Source organism: Anabrus simplex, chromosome 2, assembly GCF_040414725.1.
Source record: "Anabrus simplex isolate iqAnaSimp1 chromosome 2, ASM4041472v1, whole genome shotgun sequence".
Classification (NCBI taxonomy): Eukaryota; Metazoa; Arthropoda; class Insecta; order Orthoptera; family Tettigoniidae; genus Anabrus; species Anabrus simplex.
In genome coordinates, this window is record NC_090266.1 from 1,237,802,753 (window position 1) to 1,237,829,763 (window position 27,011).

Consider the following 27,011-nt stretch of genomic DNA (forward strand, 5'->3'; position numbering starts at 1 on the left):
ATCGGCAAGTCACCGAGTATTATAGGTTGCAGGGCCGATAGTTCTGACGCCGAGCTATTCTGTACTCTGTCGAATCGGAGCAAGCGAGAGCTGTGTGACGTCACTCAACTCGGTCGGTAAAGATAGTTTCTTTGGAACACCCCGGTCGAAGGCTAGAATTTTTGACCAATAAGAAGTGATAATCTCTTACAGAAGAGTGAGTAGAGCTGTTAATGAAACGCATTAAGCGCGGTGGTCTTCAAAACCTCTTTGTTCAAAACCCATTCAGCGCCCACTTGAACGTCTAGAGCCGTAGGCTTATACATTGTTCTTTAAAGATTTTTGCTATTGAAATGGATACGTCTTCAAGAAACTATTCGAGGTAAGTGTTAATACAGTTTTATGAACAGCATAATATTATAGGAATTACTAGAATGTTAGTATTAACAAGAGTATCGAATTCCCATTTTACGCCTACAGGACCATGTAGCGTACAATATTCTTTTTTTTTTTTAATTGTAGTTTTGGATGTGGTATTCTAGTGCTTGATTTTAGTATTTATTTGTGTTATATGAGGCAGAATAGAAGAATATCCGTTTGGTTTAAAACAGCGAAACCGATATGCCCATTCAAATGAAACAGTCGCTCAAACACAGCCGTGAATAATTCTATCTTTACTATCACACAACAAAACGTCGCTCTTAGTTTATACAGACGAATAAGGTTAAGCACTCAAAATCATGTATTAAATTAATGTATGTACGATGCTCTCGACCGGTACCGAATTTATTGTTGTCATAAGTCCATAGACTGGTTCGATGCTGCTCTCCATGCAACCCTACCAGTTTCATTTCCTTTATATATAACTACTACATCCTGGCGAATGAATTAGTGTTATTTGTGAGTGGTATCTTAAATATTCTTCCATTCATTTTTATGTGATTATACCAATACACTATTTCTTACTCCACTGTGGGATGGTAACAGTACCGGTATGTAGATATTATAAATTGTAATAGGTTTTGGGTACCGGTATCTATAGCTGATAAGATAGGATTTTGAAAGTCCGTTTTGATGTAGATTTGTCTTTTATTGCTGTTAAATTTATTAATATTTCTGGTACCAGTAATATATTTATGCTCCTTCTGAGATCATGTAATTATTTTATTCTTCAGGTAAACGAACAAGGATAGCTTGCCTAGAAAAATAATAGACTCGGTTGTTTAAGAGTAGAGGGAGACTGAAGCGATGATGGTTAGGTTAAGTTTTTTTATAGGAACGAAACGACGCTACAGAGCTAGTTGCAAACTAACAAGTATGGAGGTGCTTAGTTAATTCATAGAGGTTTGCAAATTAAACACGTTGTCATGACAGTCGACAGTATAATGAAAATATGTGTAATTTTCAGGCCACAATGGTATGCTTACTGGAAAGAAGTGTAGAATTTCTCTACAATATCTCTTTGTTGACAAGAAGGAGATATTAATAAATATTGCAGTATAAACTATGATGAATAAACAATGTAGGATATTACTTTCAGCTTTAAAACTCCAAGAGCTGGAAGAGCTACGGAAAGCCAGATAGATGAACTGGTGACTTACATGGAGAACCACAATCTTTTCGCTCGTGGAAAATTTCTAGGGAAAGATGGGAAACGAGGCCTACGTGAAAGGTGGAAGGCTTTAACAGACATACTGAACAGTGTTCCCAGAGGAACCGTCAAGGACAGTAAACAGTGGCAAGTTGTACGTTGAATTATATTTATAAGTAATATTAGTGTATTTGTGTGTAATCATTATCTAATACTGTTTTTATGTACAGGTTTGGAGGAATCTTAAGTTCTCTGCTTCTAAGAAAGCAGCCAATATCAAGCGCCAGAGAAATGCAACAGGAAATAAGCCCATCACTGCAACACCTCTTACAGCTATTGAGCTAAGGGTGTTGGAAGTGATTGGCTTTGTGTATGTAGAGGGATCTGCATGCCCTGATAGCTTGCCAGAAGAAGAGGTAACTATTTACAGTAGATGTAATAACCATTTTTGTATAGTCTTCTTAAAAGATTTTAAATATAGATTGTATTTCAGAGCCTATAGATTCAACTCGAGGCAGGGGATGTGTCAGTCCTACAGGCTCTTCCTCAAACACATATCTTGAAAGATGTGATGACTCCTACAGTGCTATCACTGGAAGTAGTAGATACTGAGATTGGCAAGTATTTCACAAACTGCAATATTGTTCTTATTCTGGGCATTATTTGAAACTTGCAATAATAATAATAATAATTATTATTATTATTTATTTATAGGTAATCATGAAAAGAAGTTAGAGGTGCCTCCTGAATAGGAAAATTCAATTGAAGAAGGGTAAGTTTAGAAATACCTTTACCACGTACTCCTTCTCAAAGCTCAGGGTCACGGCAATATTGTAAGTACCAGTATGCTTTAGTTTGATAATAATGAGCACTCTGCTGTATTCAGTCAGTGACTACTGTCTGCTTTTACACTTTTGGAGATGATAGCGATTGCACAAGTTATTACAAACACAGTCATCGGTTGCTTCTGTTCAGAATACTTGTTAGAAACATTAACTTTTGTTTACTTGGATTTAATTAGTCTTATGTTTCAGCTGTGAAGAAATGCAAGACTCCTAGTAGGGAGAGAATTGGAGTTCAGTTGTTGGAGGCACGTGAGAAATTTACAGTCTTACAGGAAGACAGAAATAGAACTCAGATGGTAAGTTCCATTTACAAGAGTTTTTTAAAGAATGAAACCATGACTCAGTTAATGTAACTTAAAGTTTTCACTTTGTTATACACAAATTACAACACCTAATATACATGTAAAACCATTGGGTGTTTTTTTTTTTTTCAGGTATGTTATAGTGTTGTAGGTGTTCAACAGCCTGGAAAAGCCTTTAAGTTATATTTACAAGAGTGCCAAAATAAAGAGAACTTTCCTGTTTGGGAATAGGTGACATGTTGGGTTGTGGTCCATCTAAAATGACCATCAGTAAGAGGGGGAAAATATGCTTTCACTATGTCCTTACCAAATTTGCTGCTCGTTTACACTTTGATTTCAAGTAATTGCTTATGCTACGTACATATTAATGATGTAATATGATAGAGTTGGCTCGTGCTCTATTACATATGCCATTCACTCTTGGCAAGTGAACACAAGGATAGCACGACAGTTCATTATAAATATAAATTTTTTATAAAGAGAAGTTTGACTAAAGAATTCAAGTAATGTTTATTTTTGCTTTGGTTACAAATATACCTGCAAAGCATACATACTGAAATACTTATTGTCTGCACATCTGATGCGATTGGCTATAAGAAAGTCTAATATAGGCTACCCTTCAAAAGGAAATAACTGGCTATATCTGCAAAACAAGTTGAATTTATTAATAACCATTAATGTCTACAGCAGATTTCTCCTATTTAAATATTGTGACCAATGCCTATTACTTCAGCTGCCCACAAACCTGCAGTATGCATGAATTGTATGACACACTTCATCCTTTTCTTCACCAATTGGATTTCCTTGGCAAATGCTTAATATATTTCATCTTTTAAGTTTACTGACAAGTAAGCAATGGTATGTGGGTATTTTTTGTTATTTGTTTCACTTTGTACTGACACAGGTAGGTCTTACGGTAACAATGGGATAGGGTACAGACCCCTGCACATGGTAAGAGGGTGTTTAGGGGTTGTAGTAAGGATGTAAAGGAGAGGGCATATAAGTCTCTGGTTAGACCCCAACTAGAGTATTGTTCCAGTGTATGGGACCCTCACCAGGATTACTTGATTCAAAGCAAAGTAAAGTCATCTCCATACAGGCCATGAAGGCCCTTGGAGGAGTGGAAGGTAAAGGCTTCCACCATTGTTAACCTCGGCACGTGATGGGGTAGAGTGGTTAGCTCTACGCCCGGCCGCCTTTGCCCCCAAGAATTAACCTGGTACTCATTTTTGGTGTAGGCTGAGTGAACCTCAGGACCATATGCACCTCCGGAAGTGGAAATCTCGTTTCTTAAATTTTACGACTTCCTGACGGGGATTCGAACCCACGTCCTTCCGGGCGAACCGAGCACGCCTTTACCGCCTCGGCCAGGCAGCCCCTACTTGATTCAAGAACTGGAAAAAATCCAAAGAAAAGCAGCTCGATTTGTTCTGGGTGATTTCCGACAAAAGAGTAGCGTTACAAAAATGTTGCAAAGTTTGGGCTGGGAAGAACTGGCAGAAAGAAGATGAGCTGCTCGACTAAGTGGTATGTTATGCTTACAATATTGTGATTTTTTTATTCCACCAATTGTACTGAAAAGGTGGAATAAAAAAATCACAGTATTGTAAGCATATTATAGCAAATTCAGTACGAGTCTAATCATGAGATTAGTTACATGTAAGTAGTATGTTCCGAGCTGTCAGCGGAGATATGGCGTGGAATTACATTAGTAGACGAATAAGTTTGAGTGGTGTCTTTGAAAGTAGTAAAGATCACAATATGAAGATTAAGTTGGATTTCAAGAGGACAAAACGGGGCAAATATTCATTTATATGAAGGGGAGATAGGGATTGGAATAACTTACCAAGGGGGAAGTTCAATAAATTTCCAATTTCTTTGCAATCATTTAAGAAAAGGCTAGGAAAACAACAGATAGGGAATCTGCCACCTGGGCGACTGCCCTAAATGCAGATCAGTATTGATTGACTGAGTCTGTGCGACATAAAACCAGTAGCGAGAAAGATTTTTAACATTAAAATATTAATCCTACACTGTTCTCTTTCTATGCAGATGATTGGTGAAGCAGCAGGCTGAGGCAGCAATGCTTATGGCCAAGGCTGCGCTACAGCAGGCTGAAAATGGACGTCTGCAAAACGAAACAACAGAGAGGCTTATTGGAGTGATTGGAAATCAGTCTATAGTTATGGAGCGATTCCTGACTGTAACTGAAAAAATTAATAAATATCTTGACTAAAGTGATTATTACTCTTTCTCCATTATTTTTGTACCCTCATTCAGTAGGACGTGGCAACTCGTAGTCTCTAATCAGAACTTTCTAAGGATTGCGATATGTGGTATGTCTGTCAGACTACCTAAGTTTTCGCACTGCTTAATTTCAGACTCTCTGTGAACTTGCATTCGGGAGATAACAAGTTCAAAACCTATCGGCAACCCTAAAGATTGTTCTCTCATAATCCACACAAGGCAGCCGTAGCTGTATCTTAATTAAGGCCACGGTTGCTTCCTTCCCAGACCTAGTCCTGTCCTATCCCATCATCACTGCCATCTGTGTCGATGCAATGTAAAAAGCGTAGCATTTCAGACTCTTGTGCCTTTGAGTACTGAGTTGGTAAAAGCGTGCAAACCTTCTTGTCATCAGAGGTTACCAAATGACGAAGCATGTAAAAATGTGGTGATAGGTATCTATTAATTTTTTTAAAATGATTTACATCTGTCTGAGTAGGTCAGGTGGTAGAGCACTGGCCTTTTGAACTCAAGTTGGCAGGATTGATCCTGAATCAGTCCAGTGGTATTTGAAGTTTTTCGAATATGCCAGTGTCACATTGTTACGTATTGGCACATAAAAGAACATCTATCGGACAAAATTCCAGCAACTCCGAAAGCCTCGAAAGTAGTTGGTGGGACAACAAAAGGCATTATTATAAAATTGTGTATAATATACCTTATTATAGTTGGACAAAAGAAGTTTATTATAGTTTATCTCTAACCCTAATTGCAGAAGAAATATATAAACTGAAGGTAGTGAGTAATTACCTATCCCTTTGCAATATCTCTACTGAAAGTAGTTCCAAGGACAGTTTCATCCTGTGTATTTATCCTAACCTAGCCTGTGTCCTTTCATGAATACCCTACTGTGTAAGAAACTAAGTAAAAGTTATGAAGATTCGTTTATTGAATTACACTTTATTTGATTGTATGGTAATCACAAAGAATGGATAAAAATACAAAAATACACTAGATCAACATCTGATAGCATCAGAAGTGAGAATGAACAGGTTGTTAGGGCTTCCAAAGTAAGAACACCGATGACAGCACTGAACGAGATGTCCGGTACTCTGCTTCTCTACACCAATCTCACACTGCTGAGCTGATCTTGTGCTGGAAGTATTTGCAGCAGCCGTGTCTAGCCCAAATTATGTTGAGGGAGCACCAAAGATTTGTTTTTAAAAAAATTACAATTTGCTTTAAGTCGCGCGCGCGCGCGCGCGCACACACACACATCTTATGGCAACGATGGGATAGGAGTGGGAATGAAGCAACCGTGGCCTTTAGCCCCAGCATTTGCCTGGTGTGAAAATGGGAAACCATGGAAAACAATCTTCAGGGCTGTCAACAACAGGGTTTAAACTCACTATCTCCGAAATGCAAGCTGACAGCTATGTGGCCCAAATTGTGCAGCCACGCGCTCGGTACCAATTCTTTCTTTGGAGATCAAAACCCTTTGGTTTCTTTGCACGATCCAATGTACCGGGCGAGTTGGCCGTGCAACTGTGAGCTTGCATGCGGGAGATAGTGGGTTCGAATCCCACTGTCGGCAGAATGGTTTTCCATGGTTTCCCATTTTCACACCAGGCAAATGCCGGGGCTGCACCTTAATTAAGGCCACGGCCATTTCCTTCCCACTCCTAGGCGCTTTCCTATCCCACTGTTGCCGCAAGACCTATCTGTCTCAGTGCGACTTAAATCAAATTATAAAAAATATACATATATCTTATGTTTTCATAGATGACTCATCCTTCCAGCTTTGATTTAATCAAACCCATCCCCATATCTGTTGAATAGGACAATCCCATCTCTTAGTTTAATCTTTTGATCCAATCTTTAGCTAGAAGCTGTCAGAGGTGCATCATTCATGAACTTCCCAAAGATATATCTTCTAGATTATGCACAGCCTTGTTCGTTATTACTTAAATATCTCAATATCAGTTTGGCCCCCCCATGTCGCTACTGAGGAAACGTCAAACTAGTCTAAAATGTTTGGAGTTTTGCAGTTACCATATAAGAAGTAGGATATATTTCCTAAGTAATTTAATTTTTTAAGCTGTGGTTTTTACTATTTGAAAAATAATTTGAAGCCGATTACTTCATTAATACATAGAGAATGCAAGTTCTGTACTAAAGATACACTAGGCTTGCAATATTACCACACAATATGGAAATTACAGAAAAATGGGAGCAAGATGTCCAAGACTCCATCTTAAACTTCAATGCCCTAAGCCTATCAGTAATTCTTGGAAAATGAGATTACAACACATTCATTGAAAAGATATTAGGTTATAACATAGTTGTCAAGAGAGGGATAATGCCAAGGAAGTAAGTGAAAATAAAATACCCTCATTTGTTATAGTATTTTTTATTTAATTTGAAAACCGGGTAATATGAGGGTTGGGTCATAAATCATGGCAACTGTGTTTCCTCACATTTCCACAGGGCTACCATACAAAGATCATGTCTGGGAAAGTAAGACACTCTCATATAAACTCAGACCAAACACATGGTGGTCGTGCTCTGCACTACAGCAGCGTGGCCACCCTGCTTTAAGTGTGTATACAATCTTATATGAAATCTTACCTTACAAAAGATGCTGGAAGTGTTGTCCTTCCTGGGTTATACAGGCACATTCTGCCTTACACAAGTGAGTTCTGGCACTGTAATGTTTGTGATTTCATTTCCTCCAATGTATGAGGATTTGTTCAATACACTTTTTCTTTCAGTTTACCCCACAAATAAACATCACACACAGATCTGGAGAACGAGGAGGAAATAGACCAGCACTGATCTCTATGTCTGCAAACACTTCCAAGATTGTATGAACAGGGGCTGAATCTTGTGTAAACCACCCATGCAAATTTTCTTCTTCCATTAAGTGATGGAAGAATGGCTTCTAAAAGTCATTTGGTACCTCACTGCATTTACCATTGTCTCAAAAAAAACCTAAGGTAAATTATTCATCTTGCACTAACAGCACACCAAACACCAATCTTCCTATCACAATGAGGGACTTCATAAACACCATTAGGATTTTCTGCACACCAATAGCGAGAGAGTTATGACTGTTCAAACGACCATTAAGATGAAACCGGAACTTTTACATACGAAAATGCGGTGTTGCAATGATAACTGCCTCACCGTGTTAACAGCCGAGATTCAGACTGGCAACTTATGCTTGACAGGTCGAACACGTGCAGGCTGCTTGCTAGGTCAAGGACTATGCACGCTCCTCCCATACTGCAGCTGCCGTGGCGCAGAGTACAACGCCGTGAATTTGGCGTGGATTTATATGAGAGACCCTGTACATGGACAAAGCACGAGGTTGCAGTGCATTGGACATTACCACGCACAGGGTGATAGGGCTACAATAGAGTCTGGCTCTGTGCAGAATGGAAGTAACGAGGCAAGAACAATGTGCAAACACCAAGCTAGCCATTCATCAGGGCCACAATGCCAAAGAATGCAAGAGCGCTTGTGTAAGCTGTGGGGAATTTTGCCCTTCCATAACAAACCATTGCAAGATGGGCAGCGACATTTCAGCATGGACATGAAACAAGTAGCAACGTACAATTGTCCAGAAGACCTGTTAGTGTCTGGATTGATGTGTTACATGCAGTAATTACCCAGTGCATGGATGTGGAAAGAAAATGGATACTACTTCAATTACAAGCCAAACCAGGCATTGAAAGATGAACCATCTATAAGAATTTAATGGAAGATATTCATCAACATAAAACTGCAACACAGTGGGTGCCACGTGCACTCACCGACATGCAAAAGTGAACATGGTATGCCATATACTGTGAACACTTTGTAAGCTACCAGCAGGAAGGTGAGCAAATGTTGGAGGGAATGGTGATCGTGGATGCATCTGAGCTTAAATGCCAGTCTGCAGAATGGCGACATGTAGGATCACCACGAAAACAGATGTTCTGGCAAAATCTTTCCCCTGTGAAGCAGGTGGTTAATTGTGGCTCACAATGTCAGAAGCGTGATTGTGTGTCACTTTGTTCCACCTGCCACATCGGTGACAGCAACGTACTACTGAACCCTCCTTCAGAGATGGTTAAGTCGTGCCATTAGGAACAAATGCCTGGATCTTCTCAACATTGCATACTCGGCATTAATCACACATTCCATTTGTGTGGAAGATCCTGCATTAATGCAGAAAAAAAAAATAGTTGTCATGACTTATGAGCCAACATTGTATAATGAACACAGTTGACATCCTCAGAAAACACTACACTTTACAACATCTCAGATACTGTTTATATTTTTGTTCACAGTCTACTTTATTCCTACAGATACCTGTTTCCTATTTAATAGATGAAATGTTAATCATTACAAAAAGATGTCTCGATCAAATACATTTCAATAAGAAAAGCATTTCACAAACAAATTAAATAGCAGCTACTACTGTACACTATTGGAATATTGGTCAATTACATTCTCCCTGATATTCCAACATTCTTTTAAAACAGAAATGTCTGTATTTATATCATAAGTTTATCATTACAACAAATTGTAATTTTCATGACTAGTTGTATGAGCAAGAATTATAGATTGTTATAAATTGTTCACTTTGCATTGATTAAGGCTTCGATGACAGGACAATGCTAATTCAAAATCATCATCATTTTGGGTGAAGTCTACAACACCAAAAATGACTGATTTGAGACACTGCTATACACTTGATAGGGCATTTAATTTGGCATATAAAACTATTTTGGTGAAGAAATTCATTCATGTGCCATAAATTGAATTTATTACTAGGGCAGAACTTGTTAATAGTGATTTTTGCCTAGTTACAAAGTATAGATTGTTGTCACAAACATTGTCAGAAAATTATAACCAAAGTATATAAAATCTAAGATTTGGGATTAGCAACATGATTAGCCAAAATGATAATATACAGCTCTCTCTTACACTTTCTTCCACAATTTGAATATCGCTCTTTTTGTTTATCAGGATATGAAACACATAATATGAATCTAAGAAGAAAGTATGAGCTAGGTCATTACTTTGATTTCTGACAGCCAATACAGGCAGGCTATTGTGTCAAGCGTTCAGGGCATGAAAAGACAACTGAAGTAAAATTTTACTTCACTGAAGAAAGCTTGTGATCAAACCCAACTCGTTCAACTAGGACTAGGAAATGGACAGAACATTAAAACATAGGCCTACATGCCGTTTGTCAACAGCATAATTTGCCTCGTCATTTTATCATTTACATACATTATTTCAAGGATACATAGCAATTAAATATTACATAATCAGCAGGGCTCTTTACATATAGTAGTACTTCAGAAACTAAAATGTGTCAGATATGACAGCTGAGTGGCAAAGTCATTCGTTTCATTCCAAAGTAGCAGCCGCAGTTATACTTGCGGCCAATGCAAATGGAATTTTTGAAATGAAAAGTCACGATTAGGAGAAAGATAGATTTAAAATACTTCATTCATTTCATCACAACTTGCAATAATTTATACCTCTCAACTACAAGAGTATGCCAGGGTGGTATCTGTCATACTACTTCTGGCCTCTTCCCAATCCTAGCCCCAGTTACACAAAAACACATGAACATGGGTACAAACTTACAAAAAATATGGGCTGCTGATGATGTCTCAATACACTAAAAACAACAACAAAATCCTCTGAGCTACAGCACGCGTTTGATTTGCGTTTTCTTCTTCACCAAGCAGAGGCTCTTCGTTTACTCTATGAATACGACGCTGTTCTTCCACAGCATCAATTTCAGCATTGTCCAAACGATGAGCAATTCTCATGTTATGGAGTACAGCACAGGCATTAGCTATCATCCCAGACATGACAGTGTCATACATTAGCTGTCGTTGCTGAGAAAGGCACCGGAACTCTCCCTTCAATACCCCAAAGAGCCGTTCAACAACAGATCTTGCAGTACACAATTCTTCGTTGTACTGGAATCGTGGTGTTCCACGTATTGCATTTTTTAAAGGGGTCATAAGCCATGGCTCCAGGGCATAACCATCATCACCTGCAATATAATAATGCATTTTATTACTTGTGATTTGTAAGAGTCAAAATGGAAAGATTATCAGCCCCATATATTATTATTTGCATTACATGTTGTCCTTTAAGCTCTCCTGTACCTATTGAACACAGAAGTGCACAGTTACCTATAAGCCACGTGTTGCGTTCACCATAGGTGAAGTTCCTTTCCATCGCTCTTCTTGCAGCCGAATTAGACCAAACGTAAGCATCATGCCGAGCCCCAGGATATCTGGCATTAATATTCAAAATTTTCAAATCTGGATCACATATATAGAAGCAAACCAACAATTACATTACCTACTATATATGAATAACAGATTGATAATGATAATAGTATGAAATGGAATTACAATCGTACTTACGGCTTGCATATTCAGTGTATGGTCACCCCAATGATTTACATAAGCTTCCTCATGCTCTTTAGGTGCTATGATTTTCAAATATGTGCAGTCTATAGCACCAAGAGTGCCTGGAAAGGGCTGCCGAGCATCTCGGAACTTCTGAACCGCAGAATAGCGTTCTTCTGCAGTCATTGGAAAATATACCCATTGTCTCAGAAGCAATTCATTTATGCTTCTTGTAACAGCACGGACACATCGGCTCACTGATGGCTGACCAACTCCAAGCTCCCATTCTTCACCAACAGCACCCTGATATGAGCCTGTGGCATAAAACCTCAAGGCAGTAAGGACCTATAAAGATAATCAATCATTCATCACTGAGCTCCAAAAGTCTCTGAATGAAAGGGCAGTACTGGTAAGCTAAAGAAAATTATTTTCATTCATTCATAAAGGTAACAAAAAATTAAATAAATAAGAAGACAGGAAAAGATATACTAGACCCACCTGGGTTTCAGCAGACAGTCCATATGGTCATTGGCGTTCCAGAGATAATGTAAGTGAATCTACAAGATCTCTGACAGCATCTGGACTTAATCTAAAAAGATCAATGAATTCATCGTCGTGCAATGAAAATGGGTCACGGCTATTTCGCCACTCTCTTCTTTCTACTTGCCGTTGAAGTCTTTGTACTCGATGCTCGAGATGCATGAGATCCAAAGCAAGGTAAGCATTGGCCATATGCTTGAGTTAGAGGATAATATTTATTTACAAGGCCCTCAGTAATTAACCTAACCTCAGAATATATCTACATTTACAAGTTCTAACCCAAAGTATAATTTCCTAACCTACAAGTTCTAACGTAATTGCCCCTATCTATAAGCAAGGGAACAGGAAGGATTGCAACAACTATCGAGGTATCTCACTGATTAGTATACCAGGCAAAGTATTCACTGGCATCTTAGAAGGGAGGGTGCGATCAGTCGTTGAGAGGAAGTTGGATGAAAACCACTGTGGTTTCAGACCACAGAGAGGCTGTCAGGATCAGATTTTCAGTATGCGCCAGGTAATTGAAAAATGCTACGAGAGGAATAGGCAGTTGTGTTTATGTTTCGTAGATCTAGAGAAAGCATATGACAGGGTACCGAGGGAAAAGATGTTCGCCATACTGGGGGACTATGGAATTAAAGGCAGATTATTAAAAGCAATCAAAGGAATTTATGTTGACAATTGGGCTTCAGTGAGAATTGATGGCAGAATGAGTTCTTCGTTCAGGGTACTTACAGGGGTTAGACAAGGCTGTAATCTTTCACCTTTGCTGTTTGTAGTTTACATGGATCATCTGCTGAAAGGTATAAAATGGCAGGGAGGGATTCAATTAGGTGGAAATGTAATAAGCAGTCTGGCCTATGCTGACGACTTGGTCTTAATGTCAGATTGTGCCGAAAGCCTACAGTCTAATATCGTGGAACTTGAAAATAGGTGCAATGAGTATGGTATGAAAATTAGCCTCTCGAAGACTAAATTGATGTCAGTAGGTAAGAAATTCAACAGAACTGAATGTCAGATTGGTGATACAAAGCTAGAACAGGTCGATAATTTTAAGTATTTAGGTTGTGTGTTCTCCCAGGATGGTAATATAGTAAGTGAGATTGAATCAATGTGCCGTAAAGCTAATGCAGTGAGCTCGCAGCTGCGATCGACTATTCTGTAAGAAGGAAGTCAGCTCCCAGACGAAACTATCTTTACATCGGTCTGTTTTCAGACCAACTTTGCTTTACGGGAGCGAAAGCTGGGTGGACTCAGGATATCTTATTCATAAGTTAGAAGTAACAGACATGAAAGTAGCAAGAATGATTGCTGGTACAAACAGGTGGGAACAATGACAGGAGGGCACTCGGAATGAAGAAATAAAGGCTAATTTAGGAATGAACTCGATGGATGAAGCTGTACGCATAAACCGGCTTCGGTGGTGGGGTCATGTGAGGCGAATGGAGGAGGATAGGTTACCTAGGAGAATAATGGACTCTGCTATGGAGGGTAAGAGAAGTAGAGGTAGACCAAGACGACGATGGTTAGACTCGGTTTCTAACGATTTAAAGATAAGAGGTATAGAACTAAATGAGGCCACAACACTAGTTGCAAATCGAGGATTGTGGCGACGTTTAGTAAATTCTCAGAGGCTTGCAGACTGAACGCTGAAAGGCATAACAGTCTATAATGATAATGTATGTATGTATGTATGTATGTATGTTACTTTTATCATATGTCATATTTTAATATATTACGATCTCCTGCTGGTTACAGATCGCGAGGCAAGCTGCCCGAATCAGATCACCATTTTATATAACAGAAGCCACCACAGGGTTTTAGCAAGTTAAACGACTAACACAATTTCTTTTATCACATTCTGAAGAGCAATTCTCGGAAGTTAAACAGTCAACACGGCCTTTTAACCACAAGAATATCACTCAAGGAAGTTATTACATATAAACAACAAATACCTGAAGACTGGTGCATATGACAAACTTTCACTCAAACACAAGTGTTTTTTGAATAAGTGCCTTACCATAGACACTTGAGAATATTTTAAAGTATGTTTATTAAAAACAAAGTGTTTAACATCACCACAGGCGCAAATTTTAATTAAGTTATTATTTTCTCACAAATGCCTGAAGATTATTACAAACACAAACTTTTTATTCACGCCACCTAATGTTATCAAAAAGAATTTTACCATAGACGCTTTTAAATATTTTAAATATGTTTTTCATCATTTAAGTTTTTAAACACAATTGTAAACGATACTGTAATTTAAGTATCATTCACATAAATCTCCTTACCCCCAACTCCCCCCCCCCCCCATCTTCCATTTCATTTAAAGCATCTAGAACAATAGTTTTTAGATTCCCATGGGATATAGTTTTAAGATCCAATGTGCTTGCTTTTAAATGTTATCATCTAAGATTTTTTATATACAGCTGAAGATGACCACTAAGTGGTCGAAACATGTACTGTGTTTGTTAATGTATTTTTAAGTTTGCCAAAGGCAAAAGAAATTAAGTATCGATTAGGTGGCCTTTTAGATTAATTTGTCGATTGTTGGCTACAGTCGTGAACAAAGGGTGTAGTGTAGTCAAGTAAACATAAATAAAAATCAACTGACCTTGTATTCCATTCATTTGTACTTCTGAGTAGGTAGTTAAAGTATCCGTAATTTATATTTCGCTCCCTCGATCTTTCAGTATTTATGATCGGTTAGCTAATAATAATAAAGTACATATATCCCAGTAATTGCAGTTCAAGTCCCTGGAGTAGCAGTAGTAGTTTCGATAGAAATATTTGAGAAATTATTGTAGACAACCTCATATTTTTCAGCAGGCCTAATTAAGGACACTTATTCTCCGTCCCGTGGAGTAGCTGTAATAATCACATAACCACATTTCAGCAGAATGGGGATGTATAGAACTAGCACCGATAGAGCGCAGTGCTGTTGTACTGGGTAAGCGCAAGGCGCTCTTCGTTTGTCTCATGTGTACTCATGCCGCTAATATCCACGAATTTAAGTTGTTTAAATTGTTATTTTCGTGACTATGCCGAGCTACTGCAGTGTTCCTCTTTGTAAAAATCAGGGAAGCTCGTTTTCGTTTCATCAGTTTCCACAAAATAAAGAAATGAGGAAGGAATGGTTACATGCCATTAGAAGGAAACATTTCAGTGAGAAGAATCTGACCGAAAATATTAAAGTGTGTTCCCATCATTTTCAACCCGGAGACTTTGTTGGGCAAGTGCGACTTACGAACGGAAATAATTCGTATTTTCTACCTATAAAGTGATTAGGCATTTCGATAACAACCACAGAATTTATGTGTTTGTATTTAAAGGTGAGAGAGCAAGATTAAAACCGGGCGCTGTTCCATCGCTTTTTCCATGGACCATGAACACAACAAAAAGAAGAAAGAGGCCATACACCAGAAAATCGCCGGATTACCACGATAAGCTTACAATATTGGAATCTGCAGAAATCAACCCCATTGAAGTACGGGAAGAAATCGTGAATATACCCGAAGAAGTGAATGTAACATCTGTGACTCCCATTTTCATAGACGTCAGTACTCAGACAAATACTACAGGTAATTTGGTTGTTGAGCAAATAATGAATAATCCTGATGCCGTATTGCTTTATACAGGGTTTGCAGACGTCCAACATTTTAATTTGGTGTTTGCTGTTTTGGGAGAAAACAGATACAATTTACAAATATTCCCTCTTGAACCCAAACTGTGTTTCTTATTGACAGTTATGAAGGACCAACAAATCTGACCAAGAACTAGGCCTTAACTTTGGAATCCATAAAACTACTGTTGGAAGAATATTTAATGTTTGGATTAATTTCATGTACTGCCTATTTAGAGAGTTGAACATATGGCCTGATAGAGAAACTGTCCTTGAAAACAGCCCCATTGCTTTTAGACAGAAATACCCCTCGACTAGGGTAATAACTGATGCAACTGAGATTACAATAGCAAAACCTAAGAATCCTACAGCACAGCAAGCTACATTTTCTACATACAAAAATGCAAACACAACAAAGGTATTAATAGGTATAAATCCATCTGGTTTCGTAAGTTTCATATCTGATGCATATGGTGGAACAACATCAGATAGGCAGTTATTTATCAGATCAGGAATGTTGGATCTCTTGGAAGAAGGAGATTCAGTTATGGCAGATAGGGGGTTCAACATTCAGGATCTGTTATGCACTAAAGGTGTAACATTAAATATCCCACCATTTCTGAATGGCAAAAGGCAGTTTACTCCATCAGAAAACATTGAAACAAGGAGGATAGCCTCTAAAAGAATACACATAGAATGGGCTATAGGACTTGCTAAAACATACGAAATACTGCAGTCAAAATTGCATGTCAGTAAAATTCGTCTTTCAGGGAGGATAATATTTGTATGTTTTATGTTATGCAATTTCAGAAAAACCATTATGTCAGGTTAGGATGACTGGAACAAAATATTCATGGTAAAACTTGTCTAATTTTGCCACCATTTCATGAATAAAAATGTCATCTCTCTCTATTTCCAACACTAGCATGTCAACAGCAGTGTACACAACAAAGCTACAATAATGTCTGCCTGTAACAAACAGCCGGCCTTGCACTTGGAAGTAATGGTTGTGATTTTTCTTGAGTATCACTGCACCACTGCTCTCGCCCAAGTATGGAACACATTTGATTGAAATAGCTTCACTTTTATTACTTGGCAACCCTTTAAGTTCCAAGACTCTATCCTGTCCTATTAATCCATCACAAGATGCTGCCAGATAATGTCTGGTAGGATGAATAATGAGGCCACACTTTTGGACTACATGGCCTGTTAGCTGAGAATATCTGTCCCTTGCTGAGTCTTCCATTTGAAGTCCCCATTTCATATCACTGGAGCAAAACAAACTTCCCTTGAATAAGGAATTTGCTAGGGCTTTAGGAGTTTCTGAGTGACAGATTTTCCCAAAATTACTTGCTGTCAAACGATATTTCCTCTCTTTGAACCATAGACTTTGCTGAGATTGTTGTCTAGTATTTTCCTCAATTTTCTTCCTTTCCTCATCATTGACTCTTACAAGATTTTCAGCTTGTGTTGCACATGGATCCACACCATAATGGTGGTCATGAATGACATCAAAGCAGCTGGCCTGTTCTTTTTTTAGAGCAAAAGAAAAAGCAAGCTTATGTTGGGAACTTTTTACAATACCTTCTCAACATATTGCTGATATCCAGGCTGATTAACTCCTGACAATGGCCTAACATCATGGCAGGGTTCCTGGAAAACTTGTTCCAAGGGCAAACATTCCACTTTCATAGGGCTAACTGGCCTCAACCGTTTGGAAGGGGGGTGGTGAAAAGTTTGTAAATTTTGGGTGCATGTTTCTGAACACTGAATAATACCAGTCTTGGAGAAGTGCTCTAATGCATAGCTTACAGCAGCAATATGTTTACAACATGCTTTGGGGCCTGCTCCAGCAACACATTCACATTCTCCTCCTATAATGTCGCCAGGTACTCCTAAAATAACCTTCACATTATAGCTCTTATGCTTTGTGTACTCGGATTTCACAGCACTGCATATTAGAATTTCATCCGATTGAAAGAAACATTTTATAAACAAAACAAACTTTTCACTGAAAAGTCTGTATCCAGCATCACACAATGATTTGTAGTTGGAAACAGGTGCTCCATCTATTTCCGATTTTCTAAATACAAAATAATCCATCAAATGCACATTTGTGATGGTGATCTTCACCTTATGGCTGATGGTCAATTCTTCAAAGGAACCGGTACTAGGAAACTGAAGAAATTCACATGTCTTTGGAGGTGGACAAGGCTGTACCTGCAGTTTCGTGTAAGCCATCAACCTAAAAATATACGTGAATTGAAGACAATAAGCAAGTAGAGTAAGTGCGTATTTAAATCTCTACTTATGATTTAAGTCTTGTGGAGGTGTATTTATATATTTCTCAATGTACAATAATCAAGTAATTGTAATCTTTAGGAAAAGGCATGCTGACTCCTATTCATTATTTAGATAATAAAGCGTGTTAGAATTTTGTAATTACCGCTGTACTAATTCTTCCTTCCTCCCGCTAGTTTTAGCGCCTCTGGTCCGTACCTCATTTTGCAGCTGTTTAATGCTTAAACGCTGAAAATCGTCCATAATACACCAGGGGATATACCTGTACAAATAATTAATATAGTCTTCGAGTAAAATTAGAGAATATATAGTAGGCTTTAGCTTAGGAAACTCGGTCACAATCTGTACATTTCTCGCAGCTGACTGGGAGAAACATAAGACGATCGCCTTGCGCTTATCCAGTAATACACGAGCGCTATCTGGCACGAACTTTCTCTGCCTACATCCCTATTGTAGTGAAGATAAGGTATAATACATTAGATAGTATCTTGCCAGTTATATTCGTGTTTTTCTTCGTGTACGGCAATCCTTTCGATACTTAAGCATTTAACCAAACGCAGTGTAGTGTAGTGTAGATACATTGTAGTATAGATATAGTACATTTAGATAGTACTGTATCTTGCCTGCTATATTCGTGTGTTATCTTTCGTGTGTATCTATTAGACCGTAATACTAATAATAATTTGTCTAAGCATTTAGCTTCGTTGGTAATCTTTGAGTACAGTAGTTCTTGCAAATTTCATTTCTGTTGTGCTTAGTAGTGACACACGGTACGGTACCGGTATCGTAATTAGGATACGTCTGAAAGTAGTTTAAAATTACTGTAGTGTACTGTACAGTAGTATACGAGTAATATCCTATTAGAATTTAGTGTGCTTATTTTATTATTGCAAAATATTTGTGTAGTACTGGTGTAGTAGAGGTTTCCGTAGAAACTCTTACTAAAATACTGTTGTAATTAGGATAGGCTTAATTGCAGTTTGAATTGTGTAGTTCTTGTGTATTACTTTTGATATTCAGTAACTAACAGCAGTTTTTATCCTGTTAGGGGTTATAGGATTTTAAAAAAATAGAGCACGACTAAGTAGTATAGTAGTGTTTTTTATTTTTTTGCTAGTTGCTTTACGTCACACCGACACAGATAGGTCTTATGGCGACGATGGGACAGGGAAGGGCTAGTAGTGGGAAGGAGGCGGCCGTGGCCTTAATTAAGGTACAGCCCCAGCATTTGCCTGGTGTGAAAATGGGAAACCACGGAAAACCATTTTCAGGGCTGCCGACAGTGGGGTTCGAACCTACTATCTCCCGAATACTGGATACCGGCCGCACTTATGCAACTGCAGCTATCGAGCTCGGTAGTATTGTAGTGTAGTCGCATATTAATTACCTGATTGTTGTGTACTATCCCAGACAATATATCCCTCCGTTCATTTATTTTTTGCAAATAAGTTATTTTATCTATAATTTCATTTTTTCCCGTAAAGAATGGCTAAGGAGTGCGAGTGTACTTACTGTGGGTGTGGCAAGGCAGTGAGGGGTATGAGGGAGGAGTTTGAAAGTTTGAGGGAGATAATTAGGATTCTCATGGAAGATAGGACTCCCTCAAACAATGTACAGATTACAGTAGGTGTACAAGAGGGAGGGGAAGGAAAGGGAGGAGTTGTAGAAGACAGGTGGTCTAATGTTCTAAGGGGAAGGAGATTGCAGACTAAGGGCTCTATTCAGGATCAGAATTCAGGACAGGTGTCTGTGCGAAATCGGTACGAGTCACTCCAGGTAGAACAACAGAAGGAAGACGAGGGACAGGGAACTGTTGCTGAGATGTGTGGAAGTATGAGGAAGGGAAAAGGTAGGAAAGGGAAATGTAGAGTAGAGGATAGGAAAAGACAGGTGGAACAGGGTCATGGGAAGGAGAAAAGGGAGGAGGAAGTAGCTTCTGCAGCTATCAGGAAAGATAGGGCTGACCAGGAGGGGAGGGGATCAAATGAGGTAGGCAGGGTTGAGGCTCTGGTCATGGGGGATTCCATCGTTAGACACGTGGGGAAAGTGTGTGGAGGAAAGGGAACCAGGGTAGAATGTTATCCAGGAATTAGGTTGAGGCAGATGTTGAGGAAAGTAGAAGAGAGGGAGGAGGGGAAGGAGAAGGTGGTAGTGTTTCACGTTGGTACCAACAACGTAAGGCAAGCTGATATAAGTACCAACATAGTTGGAGATGTGTGGGATCTGGTAAATGCAGCACGGGTGAAGTTTAAGAAAGCAGAGATTGTTATTAGTGGAATACTGTATAGGAGGGATACTGACTGGAGGGTGATTGGGGATTTAAATGAGACTATGGAGTGGGTATGTGGGAAACTGGGAGTGAAATTTCTAGATCCTAATGGGTGGGTAGGAGATAGGGATCTGCGCTCGGATGACCTTCATTTAAACCGCAGTGGTACGTATAAGTTAGGAAATTTGTTTGGAAGGGTAATAGGGAGGTACATTCAGGAAACGGTATGGCCTAGGGAGCGGTGATAAGGGAACAGGGAACTGGAAATCAAGTAGGGATGACATAAAATTGTTAGTGTTGAACTGTAGAAGTATTGTAAAGAAAGGAATAGAATTAAGTAATTTAATAGATATATATTTACCAGATATTGTAATAGGAGTTGAATCATGGCTGAGAAATGATATAATGGATGAAGAAATTTTCTCACGGCACTGGAGTGTGTATCGTAGAGATAGGATAGGAATGGTGGGAGGGGGAGTGTTCATCCTGGTGAAAGAAGAATTTGTAAGCTACGAAAAAGTTAAAGATGAGACACACGAAATTCTAGGTGTAAGGCTCATTTCTAGAGATAATAGGCAACTTGATATATTTGGAGTGTACAGATCGGGAAAGGGTAGCACTGACGCGGATTCGGAATTATTTGACAGGATAGTCAGCTATGTGGGAAACGACATGGAAAGAAATGTGATTGTAGCGGGAGATCTGAATTTGCCAGATGTCAATTGGGAAGGAAATGCAAACGACAGGAAGCATGACCAACAAATGGCAAATAAGTTAATATGGGAAGGACAGCTGATTCAGAAAGTGATGGAACCAACCAGAGGGAAAAATATCCTGGATGTCGTGCTGATAAAACCAGATGAGCTGTATAGGGAAACTGAAGTAATAGATGGTATTAGTGATCATGAAGCTGTTTTTGTGGTAGTTAAAAATAAATGTGATAGAAAAGAAGGTCTTAAAAGTAGGACTGTTAGGCAGTACCATATGACTGATAAAGCAGGCATGAGGCAGTTTCTAAAAAGTAACTATGATCGGTGGAAAACGGTAAATAAAAATGTAAACAGACTCTGGGATGGGTTTAAAGAAATTGTTGAGGAATGCGAAAACAGGTTTGTACCTTTAAGGGTGGTAAGGAATGGTAAAGACCCACCTTATTATAATAGAGAAATAAAGAGACTAAGAAGGAGGTGCAGACTGGAAAGGAATAGAGTTAGAAATAGCTGTGGAAGTAAGGAGAAATTGAAGGAACTTACTAGAAAATTGAATCTAGCAAAGAAGGCAGCTAAGGATAACATGATGGCAAGCATAATTGGCAGTCATACAAATTTTAGTGAAAAATGGAAGGGTATGTATAGGTATTTTAAGGCAGAAACAGGTTCCAAGAAGGACATTCCAGGAATAATTAATGAACAAGGGGAGTGTGTATGTGAGGATCTTCAAAAGGCAGAAATATTCAGTCAGCAGTATGTAAAGATTGTTGGTTACAAGGATAATGTCAAGCTAGAGGAGGAGACTAAGGCCAATGAAGTATTAAAATTTACATATGATAACAATGACATTTACAATAAGATACAAAAGTTGAAAACTAGAAAAGTGGCTGGAATTGATCAGATTTCTGGGGATATACTAAAGACAATGGGTTGGGATATAGTACCATATCTGAAGTACTTATTTGATTATTGTTTGGTCGAAGGAGCTATACCAGATGAATGGAGAGTTGCTATAATAGCTCCTGTGTATAAAGGAAAGGGTGATAGACATAAAGCTGAAAATTACAGGCCAGTCAGTTTGACATGCATTGTATGTAAGCTATGTAAGCTTTGGGAAGGCATTCTTTCTGATTATATTAGACATGTTTGTGAAATTAATAACTGGTTCGATAGAAGGCAATTCGGTTTTTGGAAAGGTTATTCCACTGAAGCTCAACTTGTAGGATTCCAGCAAGATAAAGCAGATATCTTGGGTTCTGGAGGTCAAATGGACTGTATCGCGATTGACCTGTCTAAAGCATTTGATAGGGTGGATCATGGGAGACTACTGGCAAAAATAAGTGCAATTGGACTAGACAAAAGAGTGACTGAATGGGTCGCTATATTTCTAGAAAATAGATCTCAGAGAATTAGAGTAGGTGAAGCTTTATCTGACCCTGTAATAATTAAGAGGGGAATTCCTCAAGCCAATATTATCGGACCTTTATGTTTTCTTATATATATAAATGATATGAGTAAAGGAGTGGAATCGGAGGTAAGGCTTTTTGCGGATGATGTTATTTTCTATAGAGTGATAAATAAGTTACCAGATTGTGAGCAACTGCAACGTGACCTCGAAAATGTTGTGAGATGGACAGCAGGCAATGGTATGTTGATAAACGGCGTTAAAAGTCAGGTTGTGAGTTTTGCAAATAGGAAAAGAACTCTCAGTTTTAATTACTGTGTTGATGGGGTAATAGTTCCTTTTGGGGATCAATGTAAGTATCTAGGTGTTAATATAAGGAAAGATCTTCATTGGGGTAATCACATAAATGGGATTGTAAATAAAGGGTACAGATCTCTGCACATGGTTATGAGCGTGTTCAGGGGTTGTAGTAAGGATGTAAAGGAGAGTGCATATAAGTCTCTGGTAAGACCCCAACTAGAGTATGGTTCCAGTGTATGGGACCCTCACCAGGATTACCTGATTCAAGAAGTGGAAGAAATCCAAAGAAAAGCAGCTTGATTTGTTCTGGGTGATTTCCGACAAAAGAGTAGCGTTACAAAAATGTTGCAATGTTTGGGTTGGGAAGAATTGAGAGAAAGAAGAAGAGCTGCTCGACTAAGTGGTATGTTCCGAGCTGTCAGTGGAGATATGGCGTGGAATGACACTAGTAGACGAATAAGTTTGAGTGGCGTTTATAAAAGTAGGAAAGATCACAATATGAAGATAAAGTTGGAATTCAAGAGGACAAACTGGGCCAAATATTCATTTATAGGAAGGGGAGTTAGGGATTGGAATAACTTACCAAGGGAGATGTTCAATAAATTTCCAATTTCTTTGTAATCATTTAGGAAAAGGCTAGGAAAGCAACAGATAGGGAATCTGCCACCTGGGCGACTGCCCTAAATGCAGATCAGTATTGATTGATTGATTGATTGATTGACTGACTGATTGATTGAAAAACCTGGAAATACAGAACTTCCTTAAATTATAAGTTCTTTCACTTGCACCAGAGGGCATGATCATAGTTTTTTGGTAGTGTCATCTGTGGAGAAATGTCCAAACATTTTGATGTATAGCAAACAAAACTAGGAGAGATTCAGTCTGTTTAGGAAGCTTCACAACAACAAAACTCCTCAACATTTTAGTGGTGACGGCTTCTGATTAAAGGTCCAAGTTGGTGTAGTTTCAGTTTCGCTGTTTTACCAATAGAGGAGTTCATTTAGGCGCTAATTTTGAATGCGCGGAGTTGAGGCGTACCTCCCGGTACAACAACAATAATAATAATAATAACAATAATAATAACAATAATAATAATAACAATAATAATTTTACAGTGTGTACAGCATCTCCAGTTATTCATTTCGTGCATCTTTTCTTACTATGTACATATCTGATAAGAACTGAGAACTTTGTGAAAATGTAAAAGTTTTTCCTCTGAAGGTTAAATGGCTCTGCCATCCGTTTATTAACACACTCTTGGGTTCAAAGCCTGATACTAGTCATTGAGAATTTTTATACTTTGATGTTGGTAAACCTATCTACATTATGTTGTTTATATTTATTTCTCTGAAGTTGCCAATACTACCTCTTATTCTATCCACCTATCACAAAGCAGAATGTAAAGTAATCAACCTATCACAGCCTTCGATATTTACTTCTCTCTGCCCAATCAAATCGTTGCATATAAAAGCATCTAGATTAATCTGCCATCTTCCTATTTAAGCGGTGAAAACTTTGGAATACCAGTCTGACCTTGCTGCGGTGATTGTGTGCGCGGCTTGATGGGGAGATGGGCGGTGGGGGTCCGGACTGAGGAGTTCTCCACAAACAATGTATGGCAGAATTTTAACTAAGCGAACCTTGCTGCATGTGAAGTTTAGGAAAGATTTCCGAGTCCTTTGTTAAAATGTAATAGTTAGGTCATGTAGGGCTTCGTTTCTTATTTTAATGTACTGTAGGTTCATCTAAGGAGACTTCAGACTTAAATAATATTCTCAAATGGGGATAGTTTGAATGTAAGGGAGCACGAGTGGTTGCCTTCGTAATATTCCCTCCCACAAAATTTAATCTGAGTGACAGTTTTCTTATCCTTCTAAATACATCCCTTATTTTTTGGTTTTAAATATTTTCCTACTTAAGTCACCCGGTAGCATGGGCTTAGCCTCTGTGTCATCAGGCTTTAAGCCCACTTGGGTGTTTTCCATAACTATATTCTGGGAGTGCTTGATATTCCACCTCCATTAGATTTTCGTTGTTGGCCTTTTGTAAACGTAAGTTTTTTCCTTTTGTGGCCAAGTAGCATGGGCCTTATGCCTATGTAAATTCAATTTCTTTTGAGGGTAACACAGCTACAGTATAAACAAATTGGTACTGCAGTGTAATCACTGTTTGGTGATCACAAATGTAATTTTCATAGACCATAATAGGGCAACTTTATACAATTATGTAATGTGATCTACTAGGTTGTGACTCATATTTTGGAAAACCTTCTATGAGACAAGGTTTCTTTCACTGATATGAATCTTCTTGCTAGTATTGAGGCTAGCTTCCCTTTTGTAAAAGACTTCAAACTCTCCAAAATTGACTATGTTTTTTGAATGGGAGTTACCTCCTGCAAAATACCACAGAAAGCGAAAACAATCATGTACCACACTTACTTCGTACCAATCCTCACGTACGGTTTAGAGACATGAACCCTACTAAACAAAGACTTCAGTAGAATCCAAGCAACTGAAATGAGATTGATTAGAACCATGAACCAAACAACCAGAAAGGACAAGATCAGAAATGAAGTGAATAGGAAAGTAGCTGGTATTGAGGTTCCTATTATCAGTGTCATAAAGAAACGCAGACTTCAGTGGTATGGGCACATAATGACAATGAACAGGGAAAGACCTGCCAGAAAATATTTTGACCTTAATCTCGTAGGAAGAAGACCACAGGGAAGACCAAGAAAACGTTGGATAGAGACTGTACGATCAGATGTGGAGGAGAGAGGATACAAATGGGAGGATGTACTGGATCAGAAGATGTATGAAGACAGAAGGAGATGGCAAGCGCTTGTACACCACACCCGGGAAACTGGAGTTGGGAAATGATGATGATGATGATGATGATGATTTACCTCCCCCACTGATTGTATAATTCTGGACTACTGTGTTCACTCTTATAATGTATTCAGAGCTTCTAAGCTCTTCTGTAAGATTACTCTCTCGCAGTAAATATTATAAAACTATAAAACTTCAAGACTGTAAATATTATTGAACATTAATGCTCTTCTTGTCATTGTCTAACCTTCCTGCTCTCCCTAATATCTTGTTAGCTTGCCGTTGTTGTGTTAAAGCTTTCAATCCGTGAGAAGATAAATAACATTTTCCTCATGTTTTGTTAAAATAACTTAATACTGCGTTTTGTCCAGCCATTTATCCCTCATGCTTCCTTCCCTCTGCAAACCACGGAAAACTCCATAGTAATAATAATAATAATAATAATAATAATAATAATAATAATAATAATAATAATAATAATAATAATAATAATAATAATAATAATAATAATAATAATAATAATAATAATCCCTTCAATTGGATTAGATTTTAAGGAATGCCATACACAAGGTTCTTTAATGTGCCAGTACACCTACTACCACTGAAGAAATCTTAAATGCCAACTGACTCTGCAACTCTGAGTTAGCACCACAAACTAGCTAACAAGCATGGCATCAAGTTTTAGGTTTATCATGTCAGTTCTTATATTATCATATTCTTTGGCCTTGGATTTTATACATCTTATTGCATTTCTATCTTGAGAATATGTTATGAACTTAAGGTAAAATTTGTCTCTGTCAGTACACTGAGTTCTCGTTTAACACCTGCTCTTTAAGTACTGCAAATGGAGTGTCGTAAAGTGTTTGTTGAGTTCGTAGAGAGGGGTGATTAAGTCAGAAGAGGACAGTGATTTAGCTAAACCAGACTCCACACTGTTGCTGTTGATGCATTTTTCTTGGTTAAACTATAAGTTTAATGTATCTTACCGTTTCTGATCTGTTGCGGAGTGGCACTCCACAGTCATCGGTAAGTAATCATATAGTATGTAGAATAATGTTTCTTACAGACTCGGTGTGCTGTGTCACGTTCCTTCATAAGGTTACGTATTTTCATCACTGAGCCATGGGACCAATGCCCTCATAACTTGAGCCATACGTTCAGGAGCGCATGTTTGTTGAATGAAATATTGCTGATTGAAATGTGTCACTGTGTCGTTTATGTCCCTGTGCCTAAATACATTGTACCATGGGAATTTTGCAGCATCTTTGAGTAGCTTCTCTCTGTATGTGTGTCTTAAATCTCGAAGCACTTGCCATAAAGCCATAGCTTTACCGCCTTATGTCCCGCGATAAACATCATAGAAACTGCCCCCACCCTACACGTAACGTTGCAACAATAGACCACAAATATTAGCACAGTCAATTTCTAAGCTCTCAGAGGAACGTCTTTCTTAATTCGAATTTTGTATTCTTGTCGAGCTGAATATGTTTACTACACCCTCATGTTCATCTCACACTTGGATTTAGATATGTTATATGCATTTGTACAAGTTTGGATATGTTGAGCTCTGTCTCATACTTATGCTGAGCTTGACCTATATGGCATCCGACGAAGAAGTGTCTACAAATTTTAATTCTTTAACTGCCAATTTCACCTTGTACT

The 27,011-nt window shown here is 38.4% G+C and overlaps 2 protein-coding genes across 6 annotated transcripts in view; both read right to left on the minus strand.

Annotated features, from left to right (window-relative positions):
- Positions 1-27,011, minus strand: part of Pex23 (peroxin 23) — a 986,852-nt gene that overhangs the window by 658,776 nt on the left and 301,065 nt on the right. The gene's annotated exons all lie outside the window — the stretch shown is intronic.
- LOC136863421 (putative nuclease HARBI1) lies at positions 10,388-11,259 on the minus strand. The gene is made up of 2 exons (XM_067139830.2): positions 11,150-11,259; positions 10,388-11,007 (listed from the first exon to the last, which is right to left on the minus strand). Exons 1-2 carry the CDS (start codon positions 11,193-11,195, stop codon positions 10,616-10,618), a joined length of 438 nt encoding a protein of 145 aa, XP_066995931.2. The 5' UTR covers positions 11,196-11,259; the 3' UTR covers positions 10,388-10,615.

Bases quoted from the DNA above. Each gene is read 5' to 3' on its own strand.
- LOC136863421 (XM_067139830.2), bottom strand. From the start codon at position 11,195: ATGGAAAGGAACTTCACCTATGGTGAACGCAACACGTGGCTTATAG. The intron at 11,008-11,149 runs GTAACTGTGCAC...ATTATATTGCAG, and splicing joins ACGCAACACGTGGCTTATAG to GTGATGATGGTTATGCCCTG.